The sequence below is a fragment of the Narcine bancroftii genome, chromosome 1 (assembly GCF_036971445.1).
Source record: "Narcine bancroftii isolate sNarBan1 chromosome 1, sNarBan1.hap1, whole genome shotgun sequence".
Classification (NCBI taxonomy): Eukaryota; Metazoa; Chordata; class Chondrichthyes; order Torpediniformes; family Narcinidae; genus Narcine; species Narcine bancroftii.
Genome location: NC_091469.1, coordinates 413081618 through 413100599, shown reverse-complemented (window position 1 = coordinate 413100599; position 18982 = coordinate 413081618). Strand labels below are relative to the sequence as shown.

The 18982-nt window shown below is 40.5% G+C and overlaps 1 protein-coding gene across 4 annotated transcripts in view; it reads right to left on the bottom strand.

Moving 5' to 3' along the window:
- The window catches only part of ube2e2 (ubiquitin-conjugating enzyme E2E 2), a 321809-nt gene that overhangs the window by 243536 nt on the left and 59291 nt on the right, over positions 1–18982 (bottom strand). For all 4 annotated transcript variants that reach the window (XM_069913966.1, XM_069913965.1, XM_069913968.1 and 1 more), the window contains one exon: positions 13764–13814. In XM_069913966.1, the coding sequence (XP_069770067.1) occupies positions 13764–13814 (51 nt within the window). The remainder of the gene's footprint in view (positions 1–13763; positions 13815–18982) is intronic.

Sequence of the window (18982 nt, the reverse complement as noted above, 5' to 3'; positions counted from 1 at the left end):
GATAGCTAATCCCAAACACATAGAAGGCTCGTAGATTTTCAGCCAACCATCGCAGCCATTAACGACAGTTGCCAGGGTATTTCCCAAGAGCACACAGGGTGGCAGGCACCTACGTGCATTGACTCCCCAACGCTGGTGGCAGTATCAACAGGCTGTCTGCCTGATTTGAGACGTTGCCTCGTTATAGGAGCTGGTGTGTTGAGAGCATTGGATTGGGAAGCAGCTTCAACAATAGAGGTACTGGGCACGGACAGCTGTGACACAGTGACATTGTCCGAAGACATTTTGGTGTGGTTTTTTTTTTGGCAGCCACAGGACGTCTCCCTCTGCAGCGACTGCCTTGGGTCTTTGAAAGAACTCTTTGAAAAAAGAGTCTAATGTCTTCTGGCATCCACTCCAGGAAGAGCTGTTCAAATAAAATATCTGGCCGTTGGCCAGATGTCAGGCACAGCATGTCGTCCATTAGTTTGGACGGAGTGCGGTCACCGAACTCCTCCATGTGTGACAGTCTAGTTTACATGCCGTAAATTCGTGGCAGGAGTGCTTTTAAAATGTCATACTTGCGTTCTCCAGACTCCAGTGGATCGCACAGGATGTCACCAACTCGCTTGGCAGTGGCTTGGTCCAAGTCAATAGCGAGTCGCGTCCATCTCAATCTTCCTGAGGTGAAATTGTGCCTCAGCCTGTCAAAGCCACAGCTCTGGTACCATTATCCAGAAGGGTGGTGGCTTAACTGCAACAGTTGCAGTATCCATGTGGTCCAAAAGTTTGTTTTGGACCCGTTGGGGTCACTAATTGCAGCCACAGAAAATACAGTTGTGGCTGTTGAATGCTAAATAACGACACACATTTTTGCAGGTAAATCAGAACTTGTTTACTCAAGTCACGTGCATATTCTTTTAAAACACTGAACCATGCACACTTGTCATGATGTTATGACATCCCGAGCTGGTTCGCTAGACCTCTGGGAGTTGTAGTCTTTCTATAGCGCCGCTAGTTTACTCATATTGCCAGCTTTGCCCTTCTCTCTAACAGGAAGATGCTGAACTCACTCTATCTCACCTTTTGAAGCCTCCCACTTGTCAGGTATCTCATTACATGCAACCAGCATCTCCAAATCAGCTTTTGCATGTTCTTGTCTGATAACATTAAAATTACTCACACCAATTTAAGACTTTGAACTGTGAAATAGTTTAATTTTTAACAATGATCTCCTAAAACCAATAAAAAAATAATTTCTCTCAATCAATAGAGTTCAATTCATCAATCACATGCCCAGCCTCAATTCCTACAAGGAGATTGAATGTAGCCCCTTCTCTAGTAGGGTAATCAATATATTGCTTCAGAAAACTTCCTGGACACACATAAATTCTGTTCAATCTAAATCCCTTAGCAGTTCCTGTCAATATCAAGGAAGAAAAAAAATCACTTGCTATTAGAATCCTATTATTCCAACACCTATGTGTGATTTCCTTAGACATGTGCTCCTCCAATTCCTAATTATGATGGGAAGGTAGAGGGTGCTATAGTATAATCCCAAGTGATTTTTTAAAAACTGTGTCCTTCCCATTGTGATCTCAGTGTACGTCTGCCCTGGGATATTCTCCCTAGGTATTGGCATACTTAGTATTCCCTAATGTTCTCTTTAATCAATAATCCCTTCTCTCTTAACTCCATATTTGTCCCACCAAATGTATCAGTATCCAAGGCCAGAACTGTCAGTCCTTCCCATCTCTCAACCAAGTTTCCATAATAGCTACAAAATCACAATCCCATGTGGTATCATTGTTTTGAGTTCATCTGCTTTCACTGAACCTTCTTACGTTAAACTAAAAGCACAAAAGTGCTGAAGGAATTGACAAAGGATTCAGGACTGAAATGTTTGTTATATATTTTTGTCTTTTGAGACTCTCCTGCACATTTGTGTTTTTCTTACAACCCCAGCATCTGGAAACTTTCATGCTTCACATCTTATATTAAAGTAAGATTTTTTTTGTCACATAATAAAACAGATCTAATATTACACAAAATTGCCTTCAGTCTGCCATATGCAGACAAAGAATTGCTATCAGCAAAAATTGCCCGGCACCCCTTATAGTCCAAGAAAGAGAAGCAAACGAAGTCATTGAGTGTCCATGGATTCACCTCCAGCCCTCCTGCAGCCACACAGACTTCAGACCAAATCATCCGCAATTTGAACTCCAGATCCAAACCTCCAATATGATCAGGAAGCCTTCAGTGCCCTTTGCACCCTCTTGCATCCCAGTTCCACACCTGTTAACCCTTCAGCCAGTCTCCAACAGTCCACAGTCTGGTGTGAGTGCTTTGACTGCAGTTACCAGCAGCACGCAGCCACATGACTTCCTCCCCTAGAGTTACCAATATCTCACCAGTCGCAGAACCCCTTGCTGGTCTGCAGACATGGTCAGCGTCCCATTGGGTCATCTCTGCATCTCCTTGCCCTGTGCCAGTCTTCTGCTTCCATAGAGTCTGTATCTGCTGCACACAGGCGCCGCCATCTTGGGCCCAGACCCCGGAATTTCAGGGTTTTAAGATAAACCGCCGTTAGCTCCTTTAAAGCCGTTTGGAGCCATCTAAAAGGATTGCAGCTCCAAAGGGAAGGGTTGATGATGTCGCGATGACGTCATCAGCCCGTGACCCAAGAGCGTAAATTTTACAGAACCTATATGGCCAAAAAAAAAGGCAATTATGTTGCGCAGAAGATCTGCCTGAGTCCTAAGACTGCTTGTATAGATCTCCATTTGTGCTCTCCTGCTCTCCAGTTGTCATTTTCAGTAAAGGCTCCTTTCCCATCTTTGTGCTTATGTTTGACGTCATGGAGACAGGCAGCACTACTGCACTTCTTGCCCAGCTTCCTTCAGCTTCGGAAGCTGGCTTGCGATTCACCCCTGCATAAAAGCACAATGTAATCCACATTTTTTGTTGCCAGCATAAAAGGTAGATTTGCCTTTTTTTTTCAAACTTGAGCCAGCTATAATTTGGGGTTTCATTATAGAAAGGGCTATTTATTTTGCCCTATCCTCCAATTTCTACCTTCTCTCACACTATATGCGGATACCAGAAAATTACCATCTTCACAACCTTTGTAAGTAGAAGCTGTCATCTATACATGGAGTGTCTATGAGCAAATGTTTCTTAAGACCATGACTTGAATATCAAAGCATCCTTTCCCCTCTAAAATTATGCTCATCTTGTAGTAGCTTGCAGAAATTCACACTTTGATCATGCAAATTTGAATAGTTTTGCTAAAGCATATCAATTTCTATATTACCTTTGCCTTTGTCCAAATTCTTAAACACAAATCCTTAACTTACACCATTGCTGTGAACTGAATGCCACTATTTTTTAGCGAATTGAATCACAACCATTAAATGACTTAAATGCAGTAAATCATGATTTTTATTCAATGAAATGTATAATTATTCTTTAGCAAAGGCTAATAGTTGATCAACACAGAAGTTCAAGTCATTTGTGACACTGCACAAGTAGTTGCATAAATCACAATGTATTGAAATGATGTGGTTGAATAAAGCAGCGACTACATATTACATTACCCAGCAAATTGAGGCTATACTCATCAAAGATCATGCCATCATAATAACTTTCTCTACTCATGCCTTGATACATATCATTTCAGTTGTCATTCAACATTTAACATTATTCTGAATATATCTTTAAGCATCAGTTCTAGAATGAAAACTCAGCTGGACTGAAAAAACAAACTTCATGTTGGAGCTACATTCAATGCGACATTACATACAGAATGTGGGATGAGAAGTTGACCTCATAACAATGCTCGTTAGCTATTTCAAGTAATATTCTATAATCATCAAGCATTTTGTTGGAAGATGTGTGCTACTGCACTTAAGACAGGCTGATTGCTCATAAAATGCTGCATTGATCTTTAAAATAATGTTATTAATTGAAGTGTTGCAAAACATTGAAAAGAATAAAGCAAACAGAACAACTAAAAAGCTATGAAATGGCTGAATATAAGCAAAGTAAATACTAGCAAATTCACTTTTGTGAAGCCAAAGATGCAACATATTGGCAGCTACTTTCCTCTATAGCATCCATTTCATATATTGACATTATATGTTAAAGCAGATTTCAAATGCACCAAGCACAAAATAAAGAACTCAATGAAATATGAAAAATACTCAGCCACATAAACAGGTACATTGTGTATTTATATCTGTGCATGTGAGGAATTAGGCATCGACAACGATGACCAATTCTTTGCTTGGCAATCAGTAATGAGCGAAGTGCTGCACGGATGAGTAGGAGGTGGACACATTTGCAATATGTGCAAAAGATTTGGCGTGTCAGATTTTAAGTTTGCTAATGACATGAAATTGAGTCAAAAAGCAAATTGTGTCAAGGGCACAGAGAGTCTACAGTGATACGTCGATAGGTTAAGTGAATGGGCAAAGGTCTGGCAGATTATAACATTTATAAATGTGAGGATATCCACTTTGGAAGGAGAAATGTTAAATCAGGCTGTAATTTATATTGTGAAAAATTGCCACTTGCTCTTGTGCAGAGAGATCTGGGAATGCATGCGGCCGACAAGTCCACCGGCTGACATTTCCTAGTGGACACCGGAGCGGAGCTGAGCGTCTTATCCCCGACTGCCCTTGAGATCCGCACCCGAGCACAGGGCCCTACCCTGCGGGCAACCAATGGATCTGCCCTCAAGACCTTTGACACTCGCAGGACGCAGATCCAGATCGGGAAGGACAAGTTCCGCTGGAGGTTTGTGGTGGCCTCAGTGGGCACTGCACTGTTGGGGGCCGATTTCCTCAGAGCGCATTGCTTGCTGGTGGATGTTAAAGGCAAATGACTAGTCAACGTTCGCACTTTTCAGTCCATCTGCCTCGATGCCACAGAAGCCTGTAAGCTGGAGATAGCCGCCATCATCGCTCCCAGGAACGAGTATACCAGCATACTTGATGAGTTCCCCACCATCCTGCAGAAGCAGTTCACCACCGCTAAGCCGTAGCACGGGGGCTATCACCACATCTCCACTCAGGGCCCCCCGCTGCACGCCAAGGCCAGGCAACTACCTCGTGAGAAGCTACAGCTGGCCAAGGAGAGTTCTCCAGCCTGCAGGAGTTGGGAATCGTCCACAGGTCCGATAGTCCCTGGGCCTGCCCTCTCAACATGGTCCCCAAGACTTCTGGGGGTTGGCGACCCCGCAGGGATTATCGACACCTGAATGATGTGACTACATCAGACAGGTATCCCATCCCACATATTCAAGACTTCACGGCCAACTTGCATGGCGCCTGGGTCTTCTCAAAAGTCGACCTGGTACGGGGCTACCATCAAATCCCAGTCCACCCTGACGACATCAGTAAGACCGATCGTCACCCCATTCGGCCTGTTTGAATTCTTGCGGATGCCTTTTGGACTAAAAAACATGGCCCAGACATTCCAGAACCTGATGGACGCAGTGGGCAGGGACCTGGACTTTGTGTTCATATACCTTGATGACATTCTTATTGTCAGCCGGGACTAGGATGACCCTAGTCCATCTCCGCACCTCTGTTTGCCTGTTTGGCAGAGTTCGGCCTCATGGTCAACATGGCCAAGTGCCAATTCGGCAAGCAGACGCTACAATTCCTAGGACACCATCTCGGCGGCCGGAGCCGCTCCGGCACCAGAGAAGCTCACTGCCATGCATCAGTTCCTGAAACCCACCACCCTCAAGGGCCGGCAAGAGTTTGTCGGCATGGTGAAATTTTACCATTGGTTCATTCCCTGGGTGGCCCACAACATGCGGCCGTTATTCTTGATGATCGGCGCAAAGGACAAGGTCCTGGTTTGGTCAGAGGAGGCGGAGGGTGCCTTCGCAGCAACAAAGGATGCGCTGGCGAGCACCACGCTATTGGCCCACCCACCCCCAGAGGCCCACACTGTGGTCTCAGTAGATGACTCAGCCACGGCCGTTGGGATCGTGCTGGAGCAGTAGGTTGATGGCCAGTGGCACCCACTGGCCTTCTTCAGCAGGCACCTCCGACCCCCGGAACTGAAGTACACCACTTTCGACCAGAGCTCCTGGCCCTGTACCTAGCCATCTGACACTTCCTGTATTTCCTGGAGGGCAGGCCATTCACCGTGTTTACTGATCACAAGCCGCTCACGCAGGCCCTCGCGATCGCCAAAGATCCCTGGTTGGCTCAGCAGTAGCGGCACCTATCCTACATGTCGGAGTTTACCACCGACATCCCGCAGAGGGCAGGTAGAGACAATGTTGTGGTGGACGCACTTTCACTACCCACAATCCACAGCCTTGCCCCTGGCCTAAACTACACCCAGCTGGCACAGGCCCAGAGGGAGGACACAGAGACACAGGCCTAAGCACCGCCATTACAGGGCTCCGCCTCCAAAACATCCATTTGCCGGGCAGCCCGGACATGCTAGTGTGCAACGTTTCCATCAGATCGCCACGCCCGGTAGTCCTGCCACAGTGGAGGTCACGGGTCTTCAGCATGGTCCACAATCTAGCACTCCCCTCGGTCAAGACATTGGAGCGGATGATGGCAGAGCGGTTTGTGGGGCACGGGCTCAAGAAGGAGATAGCGCAAAATGGCGAAGAGCTGCACACAGTGCCAGACCTCCTAGGTCCACCGGCACACTAAGGCCCCGATTCAACAGTTTGACCCAGCGGTCAAAAGGTTCCAGCACAATACACATTGATATCGTGGGCCCCCTGCTGGTGTCCAGGGAGGCACGCTACTTGTTGACTGTGGTCGTCCAAACCTCGAGATGGCTGGAAGCCATCCCCATCAAGGACAGTTCCGCCAAAACAAACGCCAGGAACTTGCTTTCTCACTGGATCGCCAAGTTCGGAGTCACCAGCAACAGTGCCCAATTCACGTCCACCCTCTGGACACAGTTGGCAAGCCTGCTGGGGATCAAGCTCCATCACACCACATCGTATCACCCACAAACAAATGGCCTGGTGGAGCGATTTCACCGCCACCTAAAGTTGACCCTCATGGCCCGCCTCACCGGTCTTGGCTGGGTAGACAAGTTGCACTGGGTCCTGCTCAGCATCAGGATGGCTCCCAAGGAAGATTTGTAGGTATCATCCGCGGAGTTGGTTTACGGCGCGCCACTGTCGCTGCCCGGTGAGTTTTTCGGCCCGGACACAGACTCCACGACAGACAACCCAACCCTGTTGGCAGATCTCCACAGCAAACTCACCTCGCTGGCTCCCCCTCCTCGGTAGCTGACCATCCCGACTGCCCAAAGAGCTAGATGTGGCCGAGTAAGTCTTCATCCAGCGTGGCTCGCACAGAGCATCCTTATGAAGGCCCCTACAGAGTCCTGCAGCGATCAGGCAAGATCTTCACGTTGGACACTGGGGGTAAAAGCAAACGGTTTACGGTGGACCGCCTCAAGGCGACGCACCTGGATCTCATTCAACCAATTCAAACGGTTGTGTGGCTGCGTACATACTCGTGGTCCGCTTGTACTGCCGTATGGTGGGGCAGCCACTCGAAGATGGCGCTGTCGGGGGACCTCCTTGCCTCGTGGCTTTAGCCCAGCACGTGCCTCAGGCAGGCGTGATGATGTCACCGCCTGTGTGGGGGCGGAGCTCACGCTGCCCTTAAAGGGGCACACGCGAGTTTTGAAATAAATGGTTTTTGAGAACCTCCAACGTGGTGGTTGTGAGCCTTCTTCATTGCAGCTGCTGCTACAAATTGGTCTTTGTTTCTAAAGCATGAACAACTTCCAACCGGAGTGATGCATTTATAATCTGCATTATTCACAAAGATTAAAACAGGAGTTAGGTTAATTCTGCCAAAAAACAATATCCAAGTTTAAATTTAAATTTAAAAAAAATTGGACATACAGCAATATAACAGGCCAATTTGACCCTATGAATCTGTGCTGCCTAATTTACACTCCATTAACCTGCACCCCAGTACGTTTTTGAAGGGTGGAAGAAAACACAGAGAAAACCCATGCAGATACGGGGAGAATGTACAAACTCCTTACAGTGTGGGATTTGAATTCAGGTCCGGTCCTGACTGCTGGCACCATAAAGGCATTGTGCTAACCACTATGCCATCCGTGCCATTTCTTCAATAACAAACATAACCTTTGGGTTTTGAGTACCTATGTCAAAACAAAACCTGTAATGGCAATTAATTAGATCTGACATACAACACCATTAGGACACAGTAAAAAAACATGATCAGAATCCTACTGCTGTTAAGCATGCTCTCCTGTTATCCCCATTGCACTTCAGCTTGCAGACTCCTTTATTTATCATCAGAATCTCCAACTGACTAGAATTAACATGAGACTGTTACCATCCACATCAAGAACAGCATTTCCTTGGCCCTTATACTCCTTGCTGGATAAAATAGTCCTCGAACTATTTAGTACACATTGCAACCCACCAAATTACAAAGGTCCTGTTAGAATATTTAGATTTGACTCAACTATTGGAGGACTGGGTAGCTCGCGGGCCTCATTGTAATCTAACAGAATGTCATATCTCAAAATTCAAGGACCAATGTTACAGCCTCTAAGCTAATGACAACAGACAAAGGGGTAAGTTGACAAAAAAACCTAAATGATAGACCCATTGTCATTTTGATTGGATAATAACTTTAATCTCTCCATGACAAGTCACTACCAATGGCCAAGTTGAAGCGAAGGAGTTTCAGCTTTGATCATGAAGAGAAAGGAGAGCAATAATATTATTATTGATGGAGCTATCCCCAACCTGTTACTAGGGTGCTTTATTGCTGATGTTTTTCCTCCCAAACTCTGGCCCAAATTTCAATTTAGTTGCAATGAAAATAGAACAAAAAAAATTCAATGAGGACTTGATGTTAAGTTCTGCCTTTACAGGTTGTTCTGGTTTGTCAGCTTTTCCAAATTTTCCAAGCTCTTGGCAAATTATGCCATAAAATACCACAAAGATCTAGAGGGCATCCAGTCTTTGGAAAACAAAAACAGAACAAGTTATTTCTTTGGTCCTATATTACAAAGAAAGCTATATTAAGGAATGCAAGTCAGAACTTGCACAACCACATAAATGTTTGAATGCTGTGATCTGATCTTTCTTCAAATGTGTGCGCCTCCTATTGGGAGAAAAACAGACAAAATGTAGCAGAAGTAATAACCATGTAGGATGGCGAAAATCATAGAACAAAAGAATATGTTTTATGGACGTGCTCAGTGCAAAAGAGATGAGAATACAATAGCATTAAGAAGAGTGAAATTTTTTACAATTTAAATTGTATGCAGAATAGGCAAATGTCTGATGTAGAAACAAGTTTTAAAACATTACGACAGATCTAAAATGCAGGAAATTAAGACAGGATGGTAACAATAAAGCAAATGTGCACATTTTTGGCCAATAAATATAAAAAGTTGCATTCTTAAGCAAAAACTGCCTTTGATCCAAAAAAAATCAGAATCATGGTCGATCATCAAATTAAACCATGTTAAATGTATTTAGAACACCACAGGTGGCACAGTAAGATGGAAACAGGTCCTACCTGAACAAAAAAAGGTCACAATTTATTATCATAAAAGTAGAAAATGCTGGAATGATCTGCATTTCACACATCATTAGTGAAAAAGGAAATAGTTAATGCTTCAGGTCAATGATCCTTCATTAAGAACAGAAATTACTGCTAGTTTCACAAAGATGGCATTTTACTGGTTGACTTAGTGATCAAAAACATATAATGGCAAGAATCTATCCTTTGTTTGCATGGTCAATACTAGCTGAATTTGGCACAGGAAGCTTGTTCATTTTAGTCTTCATGTGTATTTTTAAGCGTGTTAAGTTTTAATTAATGACAAGAATTTAGCTTGGCAATGATGCTAACTCACACTTATGAAGCCTCTTTTTTCTGCTTTGCATTTTTGCTGGAGAAAATTTTAATATTTTAGCTACTTCCTGTCCTAGTTTTCCATTCTTAATCAGACTTTCTTTATCTGATTTGGCAGTGAACTATTGATTCTAATTTAAACTTCCTGGTTCAAATAATTCTATTGATAGTCTATGTTGAATAGATGTTTATTCATTTGCCCAATTCTTCCAGATATCCCATGGAGCATGTCATGTCAATTCAATATGCCTCATACAGTAATTTCCAAAGCAAAATTTCATAGGTTAATGTCTAAGGGACTGGAGGTGCCAGTTACAATGAATTCAACCCACACTCAATCTAATTAAATTGTTTGCTAAGAACAGATTAGAATTTGACAAAACATTTACATAGTTGCACGATTATACATTAGACTTTATTTTTAAATCATGATCCATTTAAAAGATTACAATAGTCATCAAATGGATGAATTGATTCACCGAGTACAAGCAAGTAACAAATTGCAAATTTTCTTAGTTCAATGAATTCCAAAATTTTTGGCATTTGAAAATTGATGAACTATATAACAAATTAGGAATGTTTAATGAGGTGAAAATGTATTTATGCCTTCCTTTCTGTGTTGGATTTGCTTCAAAATCTATCAGAAGATTACCCTACAGTACATAAATGGTGTTGACACATGAATGGATGATACAATGGCGTGGAGCTTAGCCAAAGAAAAAGTCAACAGAGATTTAAAGGAGTATCTTAAATTAACAGAAAAGCCATGCTAAAACATGTAAAATGTCAAGTATTTGGGGTCACAGAGCCAACAGTCACTGGTGATACATTAATAATGACAGCATTCCAACAGAGTAATGTGTTCCTTCCATGGTACAAAAGATATTTAAGGAATTTTATGGCATGGGCTTGTGGGCCAGTAGGGCCTGTTACTGTGCTGTCTGTCTAAAAAGAGACACAACAGACTGCAGATGCTGGAATCTAGAGTAAAAAGCAACTGCTGGAGGATCCACCAAGTTCCTCCAGCATTTTATTTTAAACTGTGCCTTTTTGGTTCCATCATGAATATCACAAAGGCTGAATCATCTGTGATCTTGGCCTCTTGATCTTGAGAGTCCTGCACTTAGTTGACTTAAAATCAATGTCAATACTGAAGCTGTGGACAGATGTATCACTTCTGCAATCACGATTTCATTCTGAGGAACCCACTAAATCTTGACAGGTAACTTCACGCAAATATCAGCCAAGTCTCTGCCATCTTTAGCAAACATCCTGTTTATCTTTAGTAGTTAACCATTACTTCTTACTACAAAGGCTCGTAAACATCAGGCTCTTCTCATATACCACCACCGAATTGACTTGCTCATGTCTCATTTCATCTATCAAAATGTGGAATTTTTTTTTCTACACTTGTGAGAGACACATTTCGCAAGGGGGAACTACAAAGGCTATGAAACGGCTGATTAGTTAGCGTATGGTCATGTTTCTGGTGTCAAAGTGGAACACATCTGTTAATTACATCACTTGTTTGAATGATTGTCTTTTGAGTATACAAAATTAGAGCCAGGGTGCAGATGTGATTTGAGATTATCATTCATGCCACTTCAGCAAAAGCTCATAAAAATTCTGATGGATAGCTACTTATGTGGTTGCAAAGTTACCATCTCTGAAAATAACAGAGAAAAGAATATAGAGATGAAAAATAAGCTATATCCAGATGATCATAAATAAAAGTAAGAAAATTTTCAGATTTGGAACTGTGGAGAGAAATTAAAAATAATGTCAAATAGCATATTGAGAGAGTAAAATTTCAATAAGATAACCTGAAAAAAATCGACATAAGAATACTGAAGGTCGTATATAAATGAGGCGATAAGAAAAATGAACATGACATAATGTAATGACCTAGAATGAAACAGCATCATCTTAAAATATAGAGCAAACCAATAAAGATAACCACTGAAACCTCCAGCATATCACATTAATCTTACTAGAAAATCAGTAGCAATTAAGATCATAAAATTGATTTTTTTTATTATGATAAGAGCAATAAAAAACATATTCTTTACAGGCATACTAACAAACTATGATTTCTTCATATAATCATACCAATCAATATTGTCAATATTAGTGGACATCAATACATCAACTCCATTGTTGGGAATGAAAGCTGCACTGCAAATTCACAATTAGAAATGGAATTTATACAACTTTAACTCGATTGAATTTTGTGCAACTGTAATGAAAGAGTAATTTTCGTGTTTTCATTAAAGATAATTATCATGAAAAATCATGATAGACTTTGCTGCAAATGCAAATTTAAAAAAAAATGTCAAAATTGCATTAAGTAATTCAGTTTTGAAACTTAAATCAATTTAATATCAATGGGAATTATCCATCCAGTTCACTGGTTACACTGCACTCCAGATTTGCAAAATGTTTAAAATTGATACATTTCAAGATCTAAATTCTTCCTTTCAAATAAGAGATGACCAATACATTATTTCTGGCTTTGCAGCAGCCATATCAGAAGGTTATTATTCAATTGATTACTGATCAAAATTTTCAACTTGCAACTTTGAGTTGCATAAACTGCCAATATTTGTTGTGATCAATGCTACCCCACAAGGAAAAATAACAGAATAAAATGAGTATACATAATAGAGTATAAAATTGGGCATGTGGAAATCATTTTAAAACTCTAAATCATAACCTCAAGCAGTAAACAATTCACTGACTCTCCCACGTAAAAAGCTGAGAACTGTATGAATTAATAGAAGAAATTGATCAAAATGTTTCCATACCTTACAACAATTTTATTAAGCCTATGAATCCCAATTGAGAGAACAGCAAAAAGCAGCAAAATTTCAATTTCCAAATTGCATGATATAACAACATGTACATTGCTTGTTTGCATTAAATAAGGTATGATAATCTAATCAGCAAACAAGGAAAAGACAAAGATATTTTTTACATTAGCATTGGAAGTTCCAAATAAAAGTAAAGCTGTGTTTATTTTGACTTTTAATTTGTAATTTTCAGACCACAACATTTCTCTAGGTGTTTACTATCTGACAGGACAAAACAACAGTTAGGTGAAGTCAACCATCCATCTGTGCAAAATTTAAAAGGGATGCAGTATTTTTCAACACCAAATAAATGTTGCCAAATGGTGCCAATTTATTAAGCACATGGATTCTTTCAAAATGTGCAGACTTGCACTTTCTAAATGTTCAAATTGTATTTTCTAAACTTATTTGAAGCATTGATCAACAGCTTTTATGTTTTATGCTTCCTAATCACTACACCAATGTCAAAAGAGCACAGCATCAACATGAGAATACTTTTTTTTAAGTTTTAAAAGTTGTATCGAAGCATCAATTCATAACTTTAAAATAAATTTTGAAAAATAAATAGCCACTCATCTAAAATACAACGATGGTGTTGGAAAATTAATCAATAGTTTTAAAGTGCAATAAAAATATTGCAATATTTGACAAGCCCATAAGAATGATAGTAAGTCCCCAAGGAGGGATACAGATCATAAGCAAAAGTATATTCTCACAGAAAATCTGAAGCCAAAAAAACTATCACCTAAATGACTCACAGCAAAATCTAACATTTCTTGAAACAATTGCAAATCAATGTTTTTTTAAAAAACTCCCAAAGCAAAGAAAGCGTCAACTGAACATGGTGAACAAATCCCTTTAATTATTCACTACCATTAATGCAGACCAATTTATCTTATCCTTAATATTCAACTAATATCTCAATCATGCACATTGAAAGCAAAACATTCCAAGCAGAAACAAATTACAAAAACAAACACATTTTCCTAATATTTCCATGTCATGACAATGCAGAATTAGTTCTGACCTGCAGTTTGGGGGAGGATCCAGTGTAATCTCTGCAAGTTCTTTCTGAATTCTGTATGGAGACATAAAATTGTATCTTTTTAATAGAAATATATACTTATTTGAACTCCATTTCAAGAAACCAATTATCTAGATTTCCACAGGTGGTTCCCATAATGTTTTTTTACACTATTCAAGGACAAGAATTTCTGTGATATAGCACAAAATATTTTCTTGCTGCCTGAATATTAATGAAAATTTTTAAGAAAACTGGGAACTTAATGTGTGGCTGATGTCGCTGTGATTTTCCTTTCGAGTTCTCCATATGAGTAAAACAGTAACAGACAGAGGAGCCCAGGCTCATACAGTAGTGTTCATAAATATACAACTCAGATACTACTTTGACAATTTTCCATTTTTCATAGAAGCCTTTAGATTATTCATGCAGAAGCCACGGGCTTCCAGTGCACGAGATCACCTCTGACATTATTTAAAGATTTGCCTCCATGTGTTCAGCCATGAATCGGATGTTCTGAACACCTTCTCATGCATGCCTCGAAGTTAAACAGTAGTTCTCACAACAATCTGCAAACATGACCCCTAGTTTTCAGTCACCTGTTGTTTTAGTTCTCCAACCAATTTCAGTCTGACTTCTCTGCTTTTGGCCTCTTGCATGGTTTTAACAAAGCTCACTCTACCCTCTAGGAATAACATCTCATCTTCTATTCAGGTGCATTACAGTCGTTGGGGGCAAAATAATTAATTTAATAATTTCAGTTCACCAGCCTGCAACATGTGCCACTTCTGGTGTAAGAGGAGAGAATGTTTGGCCTTTACAGCACCATCTAGAGCAGGGGTGACCACACCTTTTGGTTGTGGGCCACATACAGAAAAAAATATAAGGAGTCAGTGGCCACACAATATTAAGCCAGGCAGAAAAAACCCCGTGCCATCAAAAATTAATTTTCTATAAAAAATAACAATACCACACGGCTGAACAGTTTCACTGTTAACATTACAATAGTTTACTGACGAGCTCACATATTGCAGTATGCATTTCTGTATCCGCTGTTCTTAAAGTTTGGCAATCTCCAACACACCTCCACAACTCTCAATGCAAAGTGTCCACCTTTGCATTACACATGATGATGCAATGTGTAAATCTGTTAGATAGCCTATTAAAGTTAACAGAATCCTTGCAAATCAAACAAACACACTTCCCCTTGACTTCTGTGAATATTCGCCACTCCCTTGCTATTTACCATCTTTTTGGTTCCGTCATGTATAACCAACTGAGGTAAACAATTTTTTTAAACTGAGGTAAATGGATTTTTAACTGAGGTAATAAACATTTTCATTGACGAGCAACATTTCAATGGTCAGTTTAGTAGATGTTCAAAATGGCAGTGACATCCAGTGTTGAAACTAAGAAGTGCAATGTACATACAGTGCAAATTACAGTATTGATAGAGACGAGCCATATTCAATTTTATTTTTAAAATTCACCCTGGGCCACTTAAAAATGGGAAATGGGCAGCAGTTGGCCTGAGTGCTGTGGTTTGGCCACCCCGATCTAGAGGGAATGAGTCATGATTAACATTCAAGTAGATGACCTTTCACACTGGAAGTGTGAGGCAGTGGGGCAGGGTTGGTCTTCAACCCGTGACACGATTAGATCTTTTTGTCTCTCCTCAGACATTGCATGACTGGATAAATGCTTCCAATATTTCCTGCTATATTTTCAAATTTCCACCATTTGCAGCTCGGCCAATTCTGATGTAACTTAGTTTTTCTCTTCACAGATGCTGCTGAATTGTTATGCTCCACAAACATTCCCTTTTTTCACCCCTAGTTTTCTAGCAATTGCTCTGTTCTTTAACTCAGTTTCAGCATAGTTTTCTTCTCCCATATTTACACCTGTTCCAGACAAACAAGCTGCTATTAAAAAGCCTTCATTGCCCTGTACAAATCAATAGGAATCTGTATCATCCATTTTGTCTTGGACTATATCTTATCACAGACAACTCTTTTGTTTCCTTATGTGCTACTCGCAGCAGAATTACATGGATTATGCCTGTGCAGCGTGATTTGATGACTGGTGTAAAGGAGTCTTCTAATAATTTGTAAAACTGTTGTTATGAGCCCTCAAACCCAGCAGCAATAGATATTCACCAAGACCAATGGTTACTTAAACAAAAGTTGCTTTTAATTATCTTTAAACATGAAAATAGGATCACATTTTAACTTATTACTATTGACTTAACTCCCATCTAATTCTAAGTGCATATGTATGTAATGTGTGTATAAGTTCTGAAAAGTTCTTTGATTCACAGTTCAATCTCACTTCTCATTCCTCCAAGTTCCCTGGTTGCAGGCAATTCTTATACTGTGCATTAACATTCAACATAAAATTTAACATTTATAAAGTTTACCAGGCTTTTCAACAGGTGCTTGTTAGGTAAATGGTTACCACTCAGGAAGGTTCTTGTCGGTTTGCAGAGAGAGATTTGTTGTACGTTGGACACCTGCAACTGATTCCTTTTTAATCAGCCACTTCAGTGTCTTGCCGAAGAAACTTGCCCCTTCAGGGTTCCCTAGATGATAACCTCTTTCTTTTAGGTCACTACAGTTGAAGATGGTTTACTTTAAATCTTAGTTCATTTTAAATTTAAATTAAATGAAGAGCTATTTAGCCATATATTTAATATTACATTTCACACAGAAATGGGAGTGGAAAAAAAGGTCAAAATCATTACATACCAAATGTGTGACATAATTTAGATAGAAGTGGCCAAAGTTACAAAATTGGTTCAATGACAGCTGCAGAAGGAAGAGTATTCAACTCAAGGGAAGGTCTTTTCCAAAATCTGCACTTTCAAAAATGTTAGTTTCCCAGCTCTTAGTCATGCCAACATTTCTGCAAATAGTGATCTGCTCAACCATACCCATACCTCCATCCTCAATTAAAATAATTATTCTCTACCGCCTTGACTATTTCCAACAGACCTGCCATCTCAAGGGATACAGATGACTACTCAAGTCATTCCCTGCAGATCTGGTAAGATAGATTAATCAATCTCTCATTCGCCATTTTTATTATATTTTGAGAAGATTCCAATTTGTGTTTATATTTTTTTATTGACACATATAGCCTAATTACACCTAATTCACCTACCCCCAGGTATGTTTTGAATGGTGGGAGGAAACTGGAGCATCCTGAGGAAACCCACACAGTCATAGGGAGAATGTACTCTTATGAGCCCAAAGAACCCCAAAACCCAGCAGCAATAGACACTCATCAAGACAAGTAGTTTTTAACACAAAAATTGTTTTTAATCAACTTTAAACATGAAAACAGAATCAAACTTTAAGTTAACTCTATACTTAACTAACCCAAATTAACCCCCTTCTAATTCTAAGCGCACGTGTATGTAATGTGTGTGTAAATTTAAGAAAAGTTCTTTGGTTCACAGTTCAATCTCATTTCTTCTTCCAAGTTCTCTGGATGGAGGCAATTCTTATACTGTGCACAGAATTTAACATGCATAAAGTTCACCAGGCTTTTGTGCTCTAAAGCTCAATGGTTACCGCTCAGGAAGGTTCTTGTAGGGTTTGCAGAGAGAGATTTGTTGTTCCAGGATTTCCACAACTGAGGTACCACCATTAATCACCTCAAGGTCTTCCAGATAGTAAGCTATTTCTTTCAGGCCACCACAGAGTTCCCTTCTGTTCCTCTTATTCCAAGAGAAACATCAGACAGATAGCACTTCCAGCCATCCACTGCTCTGGAACTTTCTGTTTCCATCCAGCTCTTCCTGGCTTGTTCCAGCCATGACTGTTCAGTCTCTTTTCAGTGTCACACACACTAGCTGGGAGAGCTTGTTAACTTTTCTCTCTCTCTCTCTCTCTCTCCCCAACTGAGACTGCCCATGTGACTCTCTCACTTGCAAAATCCCCACCTTCTTCAGCAAACAACAGGAGTGCTTCTCTCTTGGTCAAGCAGTTGTCTTAGATAAACAAAACTCATGAGTGACCTTTCTGTGAGCACACTGTAAGTACTTTTTAACAGCCAGTTTGTCTCCTCCAAACAATAGCTATTCATGTCATGACATCATTTCAATTAGCACCTACTTGTGAAATGTGCATAAAAGTCTCCAAAAGATCCTGCAATGTTAGTGAATATGAATTTTTCAGTCTTTCAAATAAGATCTGTTTTAAAATGTGTGTATGTATGTAACCTACTCTAAATCTTACCAAATTCTCCCAATATTTATCCATTACAGTACAAACTCTTTACAGCACAGGATTCAAACGCCCGTCGCTGGCGTTTTAACAGCATTGCGCTAACCGTTCTGCCTTCTTAAATTCCTCCATCTTCTCTGCCATCACGAACAATGTACACATGATTTCTCTAATGCCTGAGATGACAGTCAGCTGCCTTTGGGCAACCAGACTAACATTGCCACGTTTCCTCTGCCGCAGTCCTAAACTCAAGGTAATTCTCAACCAATTTCCTTTATTCCTTGTTTATTTTGTCTGTGAAACAAACCCCTTGCTTCCTCAACCCAATTTATAACAAAATGCTAATTTTCCTATGTTCCTTCCTGGCCCGATGTTTGCTGATTCTGTTTTCTTGCCTTAGTTCTCTCTACAAGTACCACTTGCTTTACTTCAAATTTGCCATCAATGTATCTTCTCCTGCAAAAAAACAATGGAACCTTCTAACTTTTCAAATTACCATCTATCTTCAACATCCTTTTACTTCTCCAAAGTACTTATAGCCTCTCAAATATGTTTTATTCACACAGCTGCTGTATTCTAGGAAATTATTCCCATTTCCCCAGAATGCATGCTGTGTAAGAAGCTTGGAATCTGAATGTGGGTGCCATTCCAGTTCCAACTTTTTCCTCCTAGACCCCTTGTCATTTTCCCAGAATACCTGCAGGGTAAACTGCACTGCAGGCATTCCAGGACCAACTCAGGTCAAAATGTATTGTATACTGTAGGATTTTCTTAGGATATTCATAATTGTTTTTAGTGCTGCTGCAGCCTTCTGTCTGGCTCTTTACTAGTGCTCCGGCAGTTCGTTGCCTGCTCTCTGTTGCTGTGGGCTGCTAAGCCTAATCAGAACCCTAACCATAGTCCTAACCCTAACCCAAATCCCATACCTAACCCTAATAATAAGTTGTGAATGCAAGGTCACCCACTGTGCAGACAATAAACCTACCTCAGGACATATCA